Here is a 17,746-nt window from a genome sequence, read left to right on the forward strand (position 1 = left end):
CGTCCCCCGCCGCGCTCCGCCCCCTTCTCCTCTTCCTCCTCCTCCTCCTCCTCCTGTTCTCCAGCCATCGACGAAACTTTAGAGCCGACTTAACGGCCGTTTAACGACCTCCTGGACTCTATTTTTGTTTCCACCGCGGAGGGAGATGCTGTGAGGCGGCATGCGAACCTCTTTTCCAACGGCTGAACCTCGAGACGTCGCGGTGGCGATGAGTTCATGAGCCAACGGTAGGAAGCGCGAGACCAACCGTCCCTTTTCTTCTTGTTCTTCTTCTTCTTCTTCTTCTTCTCCCCTTTCGACGTGAAAACAATCACGGCCTCAGCCTTCAGGGGGAACGGTCGCGTCACTCTGAACACTCGTTGACGTGTCCGGTTGTCACGAACGAAAAGTTAAACGCGATTTATATAGTTCGTTTTTTTTAATTTATTTTTAACTGTTTTTATCGCAAACTTTTTTTTTTTTGGGGGGGGGGGGGGGGGGGGGGAATGAAGTTCGGTCCCGTGACGTCACGTCGAGACCGAGGAGAAAGAAGATGTTTTGCTCGTGATAATTAAATAAACAATGTTGTGTTTTATGGCGCATTAAGGAAGCAAGCAGTCTAGTTAAATTAGTTATTTACAGGTAATGTTATTTACAAGTAATAAAGAAGCTAAGATGAACGTAAAATACTTTTATTATTTATATATGTTTTATTTATTTACATATATATGTATATATTTATGTACATGCATATTTATAAATACATATTGTATGAGTACATATATAAGTAATTACAATATGTATTCATTTCTATAAATGTATATATATATATATATATATATATATATAAAAGTGTGTCTCTTCCAACAATAACAAACAGTATTTAACACATTGTGTGAAGCATTGTTTTTTTTTATCCATACACTCGTGTTATAGTTATAGGTTTCATGTGGTCAGTCTTACCTACATTTACCTAAAAAACACTAATCCAAAATAACTGTTAGTTTCAATCCATTATTGACGAAATCAAGAAACCTCAGCTACAGTATTTTAATAACTTTTTGCACATTTGTGACTGAGTAACGTCAAGTTTCCAGTCCTGTGTTTTGGATTGTGTGGACCTAAAGAAACACTTAAAACAACAACAGGTGTGTCTGTGGTGCATTGTGTACACACAATACACATTATAGTGCAAATGTTTGTGCACACTTCTGTGTTGCAGGTACCCAACTCGAGCTTCTCCGTTCTCCTGCTAGTTGAAGTGGTACGTGCATCTCCTCCGGGATGCGTTTGTGTGGTTTCAGCATGAGTGTGACATAGAGGTCGGTGAACCTCCAGGACGTCTGGTTTGAGATCCGGGTGACACAAACAACCACAAATAGCTGAAATAAGATGCCAAAAAAACAAACATGGAATTGTGCAATAACATTAAGAATTGATATAGAGTATAGAAGCCTAATAATAAAGACCTCATGTGTGTTTGTTTTACAATATCGTGTTTCTAGATCCTGTGCATTACTGATATTACAACTAAAAAAGATATTTAATTTAATGTTACATTTTTTGTAGGTTTTCACAAGGAAAAGGAGGGACTTGTTGGTATTTTGGTGCATAAGAATCTAGATAGAAAGAGAAAAGCTGGATAAAAGAACAAGCAAAATGTAAGAATATTGAGAGATAATAATAATAAAGCGTTTTTTACAATTAAGATAAAGTTAATATTTGTCTTAAATGTATTCCCAGACTTAATCATTCCCTTAGTCTTTAATTTTAAATTGAATATTGTCATTTTTGTGTTTTAAAAAAAAAAATTTACAATAATTTATTGCAGTGCCCGTTTGGACTCGATCATGGCTCGTGGTTGCATCTGCTGCGTTAAATACATGCTGTTCCTCTTCAACCTGCTCTTCTGGGTAATTATGCCACTCAGAAACCGTTACCAACTAAATAGTTTCATTATCGTCACGTCAACAGGAAGAAGTCTCTTGAGATTCCCGAATGTTTGTCTTTCAGCTGGGTGGGTGTGGCTTGTTGGGCGTGGGCGTGTGGTTGTCGGTGTCTCAGGGCAGCTTCGCCACCCTGTCGCCCTCCTTCCCCTCGATCTCCGCCGCCAACCTCATCATCACCCTCGGCACCGTCATCATGGTGACGGGCTTCCTGGGATGCCTGGGCGCCATCAAGGAGAACAAGTGCCTGCTGCTGAGTGTGAGGGGAAAGACTACAATACCCATCATGCATCCCTCGTGGTGTTGTCGGTGTATATGCTGTTGGGATTTGAATTTTAAATGTTTGAGCCACTTGGGAGAAGTTATGGTGTCTGAATATTATATATATTTTTAACTTTAAAGGTTTTTTTTGTTAATTCTAATAGCTGAAATTAGTGTTTTTAAGCAGGAACGTCATATTTATTTGTTTTGCATTGATATAAATGCAACATGTATTGTATCCTGCATGTTTCTGCTCTCGCTGAACCCTTTTTAATGTGACGGTTTTACTCCAGTTCTTCATCGTTCTGCTGGTCATCCTCTTGGCCGAGCTCATCCTCCTCATCCTGTTCTTCGTCTACACCGACAAGGTAAACGTCGAGTAAACGGACAGTCACATTCATTGATGATCTGACTCTTATGTCCCATGATGCACCTCTTCGTCTCCCGTTTTTTTTGTCCAGGTGAGCGAAAATGCCAGACGGGACCTGAATGAAGGACTGGTGCTGTACAACACAGACAGCAACGCCGGGCTGAGGGACGCATGGAACGCCATACAGGGAGAGGTACGTCACCAATCCAGTTTGGAAAAATCACCCCTCGATCTCTGCAAAGTATTAATGTATTCATGCAAATTACCTTCTCCTCCCCCCCCCCGGTGCACTAGTGGCGATGTTGTGGCGTGACCAACCACAACGACTGGTACACCGCCCTGCATGACAATGTGGTCCCGGACCGCTGCTGCCAGCAGGTTTTCCCGGGATGCGGACGCAACGCCACCAATACCTTCTGGACGCGGGTCAGTGTGCTTCTCTGTGCTTACGAAGTCTAAAGAATTGGGTATTGAAGTTGGGACTCTGGTACATATCCATGTTAACTCTCTAAAAGGGTTGACTTATGGCAGAAGGTGGTTGTTGTTTACTGTATATGAAGCCACGCTGCCTTTATGCTAAGCTAACTCCTCAGGCTGCTGTCTGTAGCTCAATACTTACTGTACACGTGTGAGGGTGGTATCTCTCTTCTTATCCATCTCGTGGCTAGAAAGACAATATTTTCCAAAATGTCAAACTCTTCCTTTTAGACGAGACCATCAATATCTCCTCATAAGAGAGTGCAGTTATATATGTGTGTTATATATATATATATATATATATATATATATATATATATATATATTTATGTTTATATATATATATTTATGTTCATATATATGTATATATACATATTTATGTTTATATATATATATAAAATATTTATATTATATATATAAAAACAATATATATATATATATATATATATACATATACATATTAAAAAAACAATAAATATATATTTATATGGATCATCCCTAGTAATCAGTGAATATTTTAGAAATTTGTGAACAGAATTTAAAAAAATGTTGTTTGTATAACTTTACATTAAAACAACAAAAGCAAGAGTCCTGGTTTCTTGGACTTCATCTGGATCCCTTGTGATGCGCGGTACTTGTGTTCTCAGGGCTGCTATGAGAAGGTCGAGGAGTGGCTGGACGACAACAAACACCTGCTGGGAACCATCGCCATGTGTGTGTTGGTCATACAGGTGAGCAGCTGTAGATCAAACACACAAAGAGCACTCGTTTATTTATTAGTTAATTAACTTTTATTTAGCTGATGCGTGGATTCAACTCACATAATGAATAAATTAGTCCATCAAGTAATCAAATATGCTGAACGGCTTCAAGTATATTACAACAAAAGGCCAAAGAATAAAACGTGTTATGGCATAAAAAGTCAGAGCATAATTCGTCATAGGAAATGGCATAAAAAGCCATTTTATACCAAATATATCAGGAAAAGTCATAGCATTAAGAAAATGTAAATAAACGCCATAAATATTGTAATAATTTCTCATGCTGCACTTATCCTAACAGCTCTATCTTTTAACTCTCCAGCTCCTCGGGATGGCGTTCTCAATGACGCTTTACCAACAGATCCACCGCGCGGGCAAGAAGTACGAAGCCTGACGGGGTCGACTATCATTTCAACTTGTTAATACCGGTTCCATAAAATACATCACGTGGTTTATTGTAATAATAATAATAATAATAAGCCAGATATCATGTGTGCTGCTGCCGCCTTTTTAATCTCACTTTGTTTTTTCTATCTATTGAATAGTTTTTTTTATTAGTCGGCTTTTTGAAAATCATCACTCTTAATGCATGTGAGTTATTTGTAATGTGTCGGTGACAAGAGGAGAAACATTGTGTACTTATTCAATAAAAGCACTCGTCACAAATGTGATCGTGTTTCATTTCATTGACTTGCTGATTGCGTTGCTCTTGTTTTCTGTTGCTCCTTCAATCTCTACTCTTTGATTATTAGAGATAGAAGCAGCTCTAAAATGCTTTTTGCATTAAATACATAAATTACAGAAACAGAGATGAATAGAGAGGTAGATTTTAATCAACAGTTAAAAGGACATTTATCTAAAATAATGGTTTATAGAGGAGTTAGTAATTGGTTAAATGTTGTCAGTCACATTTTTTAACATTGTTGTAAATTAGCTTAATATTAGCGTAAAGGAACCGTTTGACATTTTGGCAAAAGTATTCCCTTAAAATCTTGCAGCTAATTATTGACTGCGCCTTTCGCGGACTCTCCTCTGGTTACAGATCCACAGTTTTGTCGTTGTCGACGACGACGTTTCCTTTGATGACGACGTAGCGAATCAGCTCCTGATGTCCTCCCAGCTGGTAGATCAGATGCTCCCACCTGCAAGAACACACAAGCAGGAGAGGCCTCATCACATATTTAATACTGAGGGTGTCATAATACGCACTTGTAACAACAAAACATCTTAACAATAACACTACTTAGTTCAACTTTTATTTATTTTAGTTAGACCTGGTGCTACAGTCAAGTCAGCTGATTTAACATGGTATTTCGGTGTTTTATTTATACATATTATATATATATATAATAAATAACCAATATAATATTTAAAATATTCATATATATATATTTATAATAATATAATAATCAATATTATATTTTAAATATTCATATATGTATTATATTATAATCAATATATTTTAAATATTCATATATATATTTATAATAATAATTAATATTAGATTTTAAATATTCATATATATGTATATACATATATTAGTTTGAGTATTTGAAGCCCTCTATTGAATGTTTAGTGAACTGCATCAAATTAGAGCCAATAGTTTGAGCAACAGCTGTTTGACTAATATGTCACAAGGAGGATTTAGAGCATTTGCAAAAATTTTAATTTGACTGCAATGTACCGAGGTCGACTCTGGCTTGAGTCCTGTTGCATCCTTCTTATGCAATACCTCCTCTAGGCACGCTTAGACGTGGAGAATAAATTGATTATTATTATAATTAAACTGTGTCATACTCTGGAATTAACACCGCATTTATTTACACAGTAGATTTAAACTAATATTCTTATTTATTTACACTTAATCATAGAGCCCATTTTTATTTGAACTGCCGTCGTATACAACAGTCATAACTATATATTTATTATCTAAAAAAATAAGACGCCCAAACGCACGGCGTGACCAAAAGGCGTGCGACTCTGTGCCCGTCCTGATTTACCGCGCGGCGTTGAGGACCAGCAGGTCTCCGTGCTTGTTGACCTCCAGGGAGCCGTGCGTGTCGGAGCGCCGCAGGGCGTAGGCGGCGTTGATGGTGGCCGCGGCCAAGGCCTCGGGCATGGACATCTTCATGTTCACACAGGCCAGGTGCATGACGATCGGCTGAAGGAAAGGGAACAAGGAAGGGAGGATGGAGGAAAGGGAACAAGGAAGGGAGGATGGAGGAAAGGGAACAAGGAAGAGACGAGGGAGGGAGGGAGGGCACGAGATGGAAGCGGCATGCAAAGCTCCCGGCGTGGACTCACCATGGAGCAGCAGTAGGCGTTGGGGTTGAAGTCGCTGCCGAGGGCGACGATAACGCCGGCTTCCAACATGTCTCTGGCCCGAGGCTGAGGCAGCCTGGACACACACACGCACACACACACACACACACACACACACACACACACACAATATGGACTTGTAAAGTAACTGCAGTAACAATTGTATAAGCAAGTTCAGCTCCCTGGATTGTGTACTTAAGTACAGCAAAAGTTCTTATATATTATTATATACCGGAGGATGTAAGCTGTGGTCGGAAGAAGGACGGCGGCGGTCCTTGCTGTTGCCATGGCAGCGATCCCCTCATCGGTGACCTCCTCCAGGTGACTGATGGCCGAGGCTCCGAGCTCTGCACCCAACTGAGACACACACACACACACACACACACACACATTATTATTCTAATACTTCAAACATCTTGCAGTATAGAGTTAAAACAATTAACGGATCATTTTTTTGACATTTGAAAACAATGGAAATTACACAAGTAAAATTGACGTGTCCCCCTTTATTTTCACGCTTCATCTACAAAACATTAAATAAATAAATCAGCAGATTTACTGACAATGACAAATGATTATTTGCAGCCCTCCTTTTTTTGTTTACAATCACTCCTTAAGCACCAAGAACTATTGGAAACATCGGCACTCAGAACTTATTATGGACATTTCATTGCCCATATAATGATGTTATCTCTTATTAAATAATAGATAATGAAAATAAGCACAAGTTGAGAGGCGTTGATCCAACGTAAAGCTGCATTACACCATCAAGGCCTTTCTAGACTTAGTTCCCCATAAATAAATTACAAAGGTAAACGCAGCTTCCGGGGAAGTGATACCTGAGCAGAGTTCATGGGATGGAGCTCGTCTCCGTGGAAGTTGATGTTGAGGCCCATGTCTTTTCCGGCCTGCAGGATGGAGCGAGTAGACCGGAGGTCGAACACTCCTTCCTCGCAGAACACGTCGATGTTGTCCACGCTCAGCGTCCCAGCAGACATCCGCTCTTTCAGCCTCGGCAGCTGGACCTGCAGGATGTCCTCTGTGGCTTCTGCAACCGTCTTCCCCCTGAATGAAGGAGAGTAGTTAGAGAGATTACATAAAGGTTAAAAATGTTAAAAAGGTCGCGCAGGGTCCATACTTGGGCACCGCGTGGGCTCCGCAGTAGGTCGAGGAGATGTTGATGGGCAGCGCGCGTCCGGCCTCCTCGATCACCTCCAGCATCTTGATCTCGGTCTGCAGCTCCAGGCCGTAGCCGCTCTTACACTCCACCAGGGTGGTGCCGGCTCGCTGCATCCGGGCCAGCCTGCCGCGGAGGGAGGCCAGCAGCGCCGAGGACCCGGCGGCTCGAGTGTGCTCCACGGTGAAGTGGATCCCTCCACCGGCCCGGTGCACGTCCATGTAGGTGGCACCCGCCAGCTGCGGGGGAGGAATGTATGCATTTCATCTTTTCATTTTTATTCGTGAAAGTCAGGTACAAACATGATTTACCTTCATTGCAAATTCATGCACCCTGTCCCCGGCCCAGACTGGGTGCGTGTGGGCGTCAACCAGCCCTGAAACAAGACGCTTCTTAAGAAACTCATCACCGACATCACGTCATCGTGCACACAGTCCAACACCACAAAGCTCTGCTGAGCCGACACTCACCGGGCAGGACGCACATGCCTGCAGCATCGATCACGTTGTCGAAGGACGATCCAGAATACTGTGCTCCGATGGTTTCTGCGGGCCCCACAGCTTTAATCAGCCCGTCTCTGGATGCAGAAATGTGATGCTTTAATGTCACTTTAAAAGCACAGGATCATGAACATGCAGCTGGGACTAATGCTAACATTTTAAATGGGCATCGTAAGGAGAACACTTTTTAAACATGTACATGCAAACCATTTTAAAGTGAAAGTAATATACATTTTTGGATATTGACAATGATTGCCTTAGTACTGCATTTATCTCATTGTTGGACTCGATTGGCTTCTGTCAGAGAGTACAGAAACCCACTCACTGCTTTGGCCACACCCTCGACCTTGTTCTTGCATATGGCATTGACATTGAGCATTTGGAGGTCTTCCCACAGAACCCTCTTCTGTCAGACCATTACCTCATAACTTTTGAGTTTACACCGTTAGTCAAAAGTTTCTACACCAGATGTCTAACTGACAGTGCTGTAGCTAAATTTATAGAAGCGATTCCTTCTGCATTTGATTCAATACCACGTCTCAATGTGACGGAGGACTCCTGTGCTAACTTTAGTCCGTCCCAGATTGATCATATTGTCGATAGTGCTACAGGCTCACTGAGAATGACACTAGACTTGATAGCCCCACTGAAGAAAAAGACAGTGAGGCAAAGGAGGTTTGCTCCCTGGTATAACCCTCAGACCCGCGACCTAAAGCAAACTTCACGAAAGCTTGAAAGCATATGGCGTTCCACCAATCTGGAAGAATCACGCTTAGTTTGGCGAGATAGTCTTAAAACATATAAAAAGGCTCTCCGTAATGCCAGAGCAGCCTATTACTCATCAGTAATAGAGAAAAATAAGAACAACCCCAGGGTTCTCTTTAGCACTGTAGCCAGGCTGACAGAGAGTCACAGCTCTGTGGAGCCGTGTATTCCTATAGACCTCAGTAGTAATGACTTCATGAACTTCTTCAATGAAAAGATTTTAACTATTAGAGGCAAGATTGATGATCACTTGCCCTCAACTACTGCCGATCTGTCATCAAGAGGAGTGGCCTTGGAAACGGTTGTATGCCCTGGTGTATATTTGGATAGCTTTTCTCCCATTAACCTAGACCAATTGTCCTCAACGGTTTCTACTTCTAAACCGTCTACCTGTCTCTTCGACCCCATCCCAACGAGGCTGCTTAAAGACGTGTTGCCTTTAATTGGCACCTCTCTGCTGGATATTGTTAATGTGTCTTTGCTAACAGGCCATGTAACACATTCCTTCAAAGTAGCTGTAATTAAACCTCTCCTGAAAAAGCCCACTCTTAATCCAGAGGTGTTGGCTAACTACAGACCAATCTCTAACCTTCCCTTCCTCTCTAAGATCCTTGAGAAAGTAATCGCAAATCAGTTGTGCGACTTCCTACATCAGAATAGTTTATTTGAGGAGTTTCAGTCAGGATTTAGAAAACACCACAGCACAGAGACAGCACTGGTGAAAATTACAAATGACCTCCTAATTGCATCAGATAAAGGACTCATCTCCGTACTGGTATTATTAGACCTTAGTGCTGCGTTCGACACCATTGATCATGACATCCTATTACAGAGACTGGATCAGTCGATTGGCATTTCAGGTACCGCACTAAGTTGGTTTAAATCCTATTTATCAGATCGATCTCAATTTGTATTTGTAAACGATGAAGCCTCAATGACCACCAACGTTAATCACGGAGTTCCACAAGGTTCTGTGCTTGGACCAATTTTATTTACCTTATATATGCTTCCTTTGGGCAATATTATCAGGAAACACTGCATAAACTTTCATTGCTATGCAGACGATACTCAATTATATCTATCGATCAAACCAGAGGAGACCAACCAGCTCGCTAAAATTCAAGAATGTCTTAAAGACATAAAAACATGGATGACCTGCAACTTCCTGATGTTAAACTCAGACAAAACTGAAGTTATTTTACTGGGCCCTGAACACCTCAGAGATCAATTATCTGGTGATGTGGTTTCTGTAGATGGCATTTCCCTGGCATCCAACACCACTGTAAAGAATCTAGGCGTTATCTTTGACCGACACGTGTCCTTTAACTCCCACGTTAAGCAAATCTCAAGGATTGCATTTTTTCATCTACGTAACATTTCAAAAATCAGGCACATCTTGTCTCAAAAAGATGCAGAAAAGCTGGTTCACGCGTTTGTTACTTCCAGACTAGATTACTGCAACTCCTTATTATCAGGCTGCCCTAATAAGTCTCTTAAATCCCTCCAGTTGATCCAGAATGCTGCAGCTCGTGTACTTACAAAAACTAAGAAAAGAGATCACATGACTCCTGTATTAGCTGCTCTGCACTGGCTCCCTGTAAAATCAAGAATCACATTTAAAATTCTTCTCCTCACCTACAAAGCCTTGATTGGTGATGCACCATCATATCTTAAGGAGCTTGTAGTACCATATTGCCCCACTAGAGAGCTGCGCTCACTAAATGCGGGGCTACTTGTGGTTCCTAGAGTCCTAAAAAGTAGGATGGGAGCCAGAGCCTTCAGTTATCAAGCTCCTCTTTTATGGAACCAGCTTCCACTTTCAGTCCGGGAGGCAGACACAGTGACCTCATTCAAGAATAGACTTAAGACTTTCCTGTTTGATAGTGCTTATAGTTAGGGCTGAATCAGGTTTGCCCTGGTCGAGCCCCTTGATATGCTGCTATAGGCTTATAGGCTGCTGGGGGATGTTTTAGGATACACTGAGCACCTCTCTCCTCTTCTCTCTCTCCTTATGGATACATTTACATCTCTCCATTGCACCTTATTAACTCTGCTTCCTCCCCGGAGTCGTTGTGACTTCACGTCTCATAGGGTCCATTGGACCTGGAGGTGTCTGATGCCTGGTGAGCCGGCCTCCCACCTTGGCCCTGCTGATGCCCCGCCCCCTCCTCTCTACCTCCTTCTGTTTCATGGATTGGAGTTCCATTCATACATTGTCATATTCATGTAATGTGTTTATGTAACTTTGTAAATGCTGTTCATTCTGTACACATGACATCTATTGCTTCTGTCCATCCGGGGAGAGGGATCCTCCTCTGTTGCTCTCCTGAAGGTTTCTTCCCTTTTTTCCCTGTGAAAGGTTATTTTTGGGGAGTTTTTCCTGATTTGATGTGAGGTCCTGGGACAGGGATGTCGTATGTGTACAGATTGTAAAGCCCTCTGAGGCAAATTTGTAATTTGTGATATTGGGCTATACAAAATAAACTGAATTGAATTTATAGAAAAGTCTGTTTTCTCATATGAAATAAGCAATTACGGCCAGTAGGTGGCGCCAAAGTGCATTAGGTTACATTTTTACATTCTCTTTTAAGTTTTAAAAACTGGATCAACTAGAGCTGTGCTGAGATTCAGTATCTCTGTAAGAAAGTCAGCTTCACAGATGAGTACTAAAGCCGATCACACGACCCTCTCAAACACTGAACAAAGAGGGTCCCGTCCTGCTCCTCACATGGTATGAAGTAATCTCAAATGCCTGTTTGGGTTAGAAAACTCACCTCCCGATCACTACGCTGCCGTTTTCAATCACACACAGATTTTGCATCCCGTGTTTGGTGATGAACTTCTCTCCGTCGCTGCAGATCAGAACGACCTGTTGGGCGTTCTTCACCAGCAGTCTGTAATTACCGGACATTTTGTTTGTATCCCCCCCGCGAAAAAAAAGGCAGAGAGCACTAACTTCAGAGTGGCTGGCTTTTAAAGTGGTTTGGGATCAGGCAAATATTTGCCCCGGAGAAGAGTTTAAAGTGCAGAGAGAGACAGACACACAGAGAGAGAGGCGGTGCTTCTGCCACAGACAACTTGTAACAATCACACATGCGACTTCCGTCAGATATCACATGCAAAAACCACAACAATCCGGTTTAAGAAAGGGTACAATAATAATTTTATTGTCTGCATAACAAAGTCACAACATTAAATTGGCCTCACATACAGTAAAAAGAAAAAATCGGTTTCGAAACTTGCTTGAAAAAAATAATAACCTACACCCCAAACGTTCATTCGTTTCACATGGTGAAAGCACAAACACACATCGACTCAACTATGAGGTTCAATCACACAACAGGGTCCTCTTCGTCACTCCCTCATTTCTCCGTCTTCCTCCTCCTCTTCTACGCCTCGGATGTACAAAACATTATTGCACCTGTGGGAACGAAGCACACCTGTTAGCACAATGGATTGATTGTGTATTTGTTCCTTTTGATCCGCCATTCATTTGTTTGACAAGTTTAATTATTAACACGGTTTAGTTGAAGCAGTTAGAAATATTAAGGCTTGAGCCAAGAAATGTAACCGTATCTGTATTGTTTTGTATCCGTAAAGATATACGTAATTAAGAAGCCATAACTGGAATAAAAGATGTTTTATGATTACGACATACCTGACCAGCACTTCACCAAGATGACCCGCCAACGCTCCATCCACATACTCTTCTGTGTTCGCCAGCTGCCAGGGGAAATATAAAAAGGTCAAGAGGTCACCCGTAGGGGTATATTTGCACGGCAATCATGACGTCGGCAAAAAATGTTTGTTTGCATTAATATCAATGCTTGACGTAATAAAATCCCAATACATGGAAATATAAAAAAATTATATAAGGATGGCATACATTGGCAGACCTGTCATAATAACTATTTATTGTATAATATGCATATAAAATATAGTATATTTTAACTCCTGTAAAGTTAATTTGATGACAATGTTATGCCAGTGACATGATAATATAATAGCATAATAATGCAATCTATGTTAATTTAAATAAAAAATATATATTAAAAAAAATATGAATACTGAACATTTGGGACAGGGTCTTTCGCAAATGCTTGATTTCATGTCCATATATTGTGCAGAAAATATGGAAAATATTTTTTATTAGAATAAGAAAATACAATTAACTGTTCTCACCTGCATATTCATGTACCCGTCCACAGACACCAGGTAACCCTTATACTCCATACCCCACTTCAGTTTCACCATCACTGGTTTTCCTGTGAGGCCGTTCAGGAAGGGCTTCGGGTTCAGAGGTAAACTCTACATCGAAAACGACACGAGGAACGTTATTATACAATGTTTATGTGAGATAATAGATTTATTGAGATAACATTCGCCAACATTATCCATCTGTATTACCTATTGTTGGAAAATTATGAAAAATTACTGTCATTGCATATGACCAAGACGTGCATCTGGTGCCCTTTTGCTGATATGTGATGACTTAATAGTAAATTCGACACAAAACACATTATAAGTTAGTACTTTCATAAGCACTTTGAACAAAAAAACAACTCTTTGAAGGAGATGTGGTTGCTGCTGTGTCATTGGATGCATGTACAACTTAAAAGCAGCTGCCATTGTATACAAGTACAACACCACCAACTTAAAAAAGAAATATATAAAACTATACACCTACGTTTGCACTGTTTGGTTCATAGTGTCCGGTTTACAGCGAATAATAAGTAAATTAAGCTGGGTACGGTTTCAGCCGGGCAACCCAAACAAGCTAGTGTCTCCACGGTAACGTAGTAAATCAATAAAAAAAAACTATTGATGCACCGTTTGCCAATAAGCGCGTGCACGACGACGTTAAAATATGAGATTCGCGAATGGAGTTTGGAGCGACTTTGTCTCCAGGCACCGGGCCAAACTCCAACACAAGGCCGCACAACTCCACTTGTAAACCGGCCGTGTGCCATCGAACCGACGAGTACACCCAGGTAATCTCAAAACCGGGTATAAGTATATATTACATTTTTACGCTGCGCGTGTGCGTAAAAGTGAGAGATTAATTCATCCCCAAAGCATGAATGATAAGCTAACGTAGCTAATGCTAACTCTCTTTGCACACGGCGACGGCAAATACAATCTCACAAAACAAACAATAAGTTGACGGTAAACATTAATAAGCTCTACTCACCATTTTTGTTGTACTAAATGCTTTCTGAGAATGAATTAACTTGATATAGTTTCGTCACAGAAACGTTAGTACTTCGCAAAGCAGCACACACGCTTTACCGCCAAACCGGAAGTACACACTATGACCTCCTTTTAGTCCTCGTGTTTTTACATACTGCCACCTGGTGGCGGGGAGTTTACACGACAACGTAAATCAGTGGAAAAACCAAAAGAAAAATGTGTTTTGATGAAAGAATGCTCACATTTTTTAAATTCTAAATTATTAAATGCTAAATGTACAACCATAAAAAAATATATAGTTTAATTCAAAGTAAAACTTTGATTACATATAATTATGATAATATATTATATATATTTAATCAAAGTTTTACTTTTAATTAAACTATATTTTTCTGATTATTTTACTTTAGTTATTTTTATTTACATTATTTGACTATTATCATTATTATTGATTTATTTGTCTTTCTGTTCTTGTCAAGGATATATGTGTTCATGCTGGGTCAACATACCAAGAAAATGTGTACATTGATTTCCAGATTTGTTGTTTAAAAAGAAAAAAAGAAAATACATATATATTCTTAATATACTAATGTTTATACAACATGTTACTGGTTTAGTTGGTTGAGATCATGTTAAATATTTGATATGGGACTGCAACTGTTTTTTACATTTTTGTCATGGATTCATCTGCTGATTCTTTATTTAATTTGCAGATGGATTCTTTGTTTTTTAAAACTTCTGAATATAGTGAGAATTGTTGTCACAATTTCCCAGAGTCCAATTGGTGACACCTTCCCCATCTTTGTGTTGTTCCAACAGAGATGTTTTGTTGACAGTTCAAACATCAAATCTATTAAAATATAACCATTTATAACTGTGAGGATTAAAGAATTAATCTTTAATCCTCAAAAGTTAGTTTGAACCAATCATATATTACTTCATGAGGGTTGTTATTCCCTCTTGCATAATGGTTGGCATCAACATGTGGTAATAAATATTTTTTTAATGGATTAAGTCCAAAGCAAATAAAGTAGTAATATTAATTTCTGAACTGCAGCATCGTTGTTAATCTCTCTGACCTGAGTTGAACTGAACTCTATGTGCTCACATGCTCCATATGCCACACCTCACCAAAGGATTATTCAATAATTACAAACTCTGACCTGTTCAGGAGAAATGACTGGGTGGTGCTGGTTCTCTGTCTGGGCAGATATTTATCTCCAGGCAAAAACAGTCTGAAGATTTCACTCATTTTTCTGTGTTGAAGCATTCGACTGTTACTAAAGCATCCAACGAGTTCAAACCTGATACTTTGAATAAAACTAACATCTGACTTCCTACGGTGAAGGGCTGGGTTCTGTCAGAAAAATTCCTCTGAAATTGCACTGGAGCTTTCTTTGCGTGTTTGAAATACTCGCGTCCTTACATCATTTCGTCTATTTTTCTTCTCTCTCTCCTTTTGAGTCGGCCTCCGTGTAATTAACTAATCTGTCAGTCAGTCCCCGTGTCAGGTATGGCGTGGTAACAAAGTGGGTGTGTGGGTGAATTTTGAAAAGGGGCACGGCCAGAGCGGCCGCCAAGAGCAACAAATAAACACAAAATGATCACGATGAGAACAAAAATAATTACCATAAGGCGATGCAAAATAACCGTAAACACACACTAAATCAGAAAATAAATGGAAAAACAACCACGAAGAGACAAAACAAAACAACCACAAACAGACACTAAAAAGCACAAACAACAAGTTTAAAAAAATCAACAACCAAGGGACAAAACAACTTCAAAAGCAATGAAAAACCAACAGCAGATGTCAAAAAAACACCACAGACGCACAAAACAAGCACAAAGGTCACAAAGTGATGCAACACAACCTCAAAGAGATGCAAAGAGACGCTAAACACAACATTATCACAGAGATGCAAAACAAGCACAAAGGTCACAAAGCTAAACACAACATTATCACAAGCAAAACGGTTACTAAGTGATGCAAAACGGTCACAAAGTGATGTAAAACAGTCCCAAAGGGATGCAAAACCGTCAAAAAGAAACGGGCAAAAAGAGATAAGAGATATCAAAGACACTAAACACAAAATTATCACAAAGAGATGCAAAACGGTCACAAAAGGGATGCAAAACGGTCACAAAGTGATGTAAAACAGTCCCAAAGGGATGCAAAACCGTCAAAAAGAAACGGGCAAAAAGAGATAAGAGATATCAAAGACACTAAACACAAAATTATCACAAAGAGATGCAAAACGGTCACAAAAGGGATGCAAAACGGTCACAAAGTGATGTAAAACATGCCCAAAGGGATGTAAAACAGTCAAAAAGTGATGCAAAACAGTCAGAGAGTTGCAAAATGCACAAAAGATAAGAGATAAAGACACTAAACACAAAATTATCACAAAGAGATGCAAAACGGTCACAAAAGGGATGCAAAACGGTCACAAAGTGATGTAAAACATGCCCAAAGGGATGTAAAACAGTCAAATAGTGATGCAAAACAGTCAGAGGGATGCAAAATGCACAAAAGATAAGAGATAAAGACACAAAACACAAAATGATCACAAAGAGATGCAAAACAGTCACAAAGTGATGCAAAACGGGCACAGGAAGACTCAAAACGACTAGAAAGAGACACAACACTTCTAAAGAGACAGACAAGTGTCCACAAAGAGATGCAAAAGATACAAAACAGCCACAAGCCGATGAAACAAGACCACGTAGAGACACAAAGAAACACAAAGTCATCACAGACGTCATGCGTCCACAACGAGGAGGAAGAGGCGGATTATTCCAGTATGATGCCAAACGGCCCTTTGAAGTCTGCACAGAGGAGACCAAAGTTAACAGAGTGGAGTGGATGACCGGCAGGAAGTGTGAAGCATGAGACTCACAATCTTCCACAGATGTGTGAGGGAAACAAAACCTTTGTTTGAGAGACAATCCAGTAAAGACCTGGTCTGATCCCCTTCTTTGAGTTAGAGAAGATGTCTACGTGTTAGCTGTTAGCTTAGCATAAGTACTGGAAACAGGACCTTTGCAGGGGTTTAAGATCCTGGTGTTCTCCTTCACAGAGACCAGGACAGACAGGTGAGATTGTGTCATTTGGCTCGCTGCTCATTGGCCACGGGTCACGTGCACAGAGAGCAGGTCACGGTCCGATTACCCAGCAGACAGAGAAGCCAACGCCATGCTGCGTTCAATGTTGCTTGACCCGAACGGGCCGCAGCGGAAACCACAGTTTTCCAACATCCATGTGTGTTTTTTTTTTTTCTTTGCTGTATCATCACTGAGCACACGGGGGCGCGCTGCAGCGTGCACGCTGTCGATCATGCAGACTGGAACCAGGTTGCGATGCCTCATTTTAACACATGTGAGTGCCTTTTTTTTATGGGATGTCAAGCAGCCATTGTTATGTGGAAAGCAGAATTAAGAAGTGTGCAATGCGTTGGTGCGTCTGTCGCCGGTTTTGTGTGGACACCAACAATGTTAGTGTCAACAAAGGCTGCAGCCGAGCAACCAATCGGTGTAATCCGAAGTACGTCAGCAGCGTCACTTTGTGTGTGCGCGTGTGTGTGCGTGTGTGTGTGTGTGCGCGCCCCCTCCATACAAAGCCAATTAGTCAGAAATGTGAGCGCTCATTAACGCCCCACATCAGCTTTTCATCAGACTCCACGTGGTCTGCATGCCATGGACACCTGGTTTTAATATGAGAAAGGTGGAAAGTACTTGAATATTTATTTATGTATGTGTATTTATAAATAGCAATACAAAACACTAATACGTTATGATATAATATCATAGATTTTGCTTACATTTACCATCTGTATCATTATTAATGCATAATACATAATTTAATATGTGTGATTCCAGATTGGACCATTTAGTGTGGTCATAATTGATTAGTATTTTGTATTGATAATGTAAATCTGCAAAGTAACAACAACTACTATAGTAGTTGTTGTTACTTTATATATGTATGTATTTATTAT

At 40.4% G+C, this 17,746-nt stretch overlaps 3 protein-coding genes across 5 annotated transcripts; 1 reads left to right on the forward strand and 2 right to left on the reverse strand.

The window, feature by feature from the left end:
- Positions 1-21: 21 nt before the first annotated feature.
- Positions 22-4,465, forward strand: LOC117726273 (tetraspanin-9). 3 transcript variants are annotated; one of them, XM_034526455.1, is made up of 10 exons: positions 22-227; positions 1,202-1,243; positions 1,549-1,640; positions 1,811-1,892; positions 1,993-2,184; positions 2,480-2,554; positions 2,648-2,749; positions 2,851-2,982; positions 3,681-3,764; positions 4,117-4,465. In XM_034526455.1, the coding sequence occupies exons 4-10, from the start codon at positions 1,830-1,832 to the stop codon at positions 4,186-4,188; spliced, it is 720 nt and encodes a 239-aa protein (XP_034382346.1). In that variant the 5' UTR covers positions 22-227; positions 1,202-1,243; positions 1,549-1,640; positions 1,811-1,829; the 3' UTR covers positions 4,189-4,465. The 3 variants fall into 3 exon arrangements, with proteins under 3 accessions (XP_034382346.1, XP_034382344.1, XP_034382345.1); XM_034526454.1 differs by lacking the exon at positions 1,549-1,640 and having other exon boundaries at positions 27-227; XM_034526453.1 differs by lacking the exons at positions 1,202-1,243; positions 1,549-1,640 and having other exon boundaries at positions 23-227.
- Positions 4,466-4,830: 365 nt separating this feature from the next.
- amdhd1 (amidohydrolase domain containing 1) lies at positions 4,831-11,519 on the reverse strand. Its single transcript, XM_034526519.1, has 9 exons — positions 11,333-11,519; positions 7,764-7,870; positions 7,605-7,669; positions 7,255-7,532; positions 6,956-7,181; positions 6,349-6,473; positions 6,099-6,192; positions 5,795-5,955; positions 4,831-4,936 (listed from the first exon to the last, which is right to left on the reverse strand). The coding sequence occupies exons 1-9, from the start codon at positions 11,467-11,469 to the stop codon at positions 4,831-4,833; spliced, it is 1,299 nt and encodes a 432-aa protein (XP_034382410.1). The 5' UTR covers positions 11,470-11,519.
- A 178-nt stretch (positions 11,520-11,697) lies between these two features.
- On the reverse strand, positions 11,698-13,897 carry snrpf (small nuclear ribonucleoprotein polypeptide F). The gene is made up of 4 exons (XM_034526214.1): positions 13,750-13,897; positions 12,741-12,866; positions 12,217-12,281; positions 11,698-11,979 (listed from the first exon to the last, which is right to left on the reverse strand). Exons 1-4 carry the CDS (start codon positions 13,750-13,752, stop codon positions 11,913-11,915), a joined length of 261 nt encoding a protein of 86 aa, XP_034382105.1. The 5' UTR covers positions 13,753-13,897; the 3' UTR covers positions 11,698-11,912.
- Positions 13,898-17,746: the final 3,849 nt, after the last annotated feature.

This window comes from Cyclopterus lumpus, chromosome 23 (assembly GCF_009769545.1).
Source record: "Cyclopterus lumpus isolate fCycLum1 chromosome 23, fCycLum1.pri, whole genome shotgun sequence".
NCBI lineage: Eukaryota > Metazoa > Chordata > Actinopteri > Perciformes > Cyclopteridae > Cyclopterus > Cyclopterus lumpus.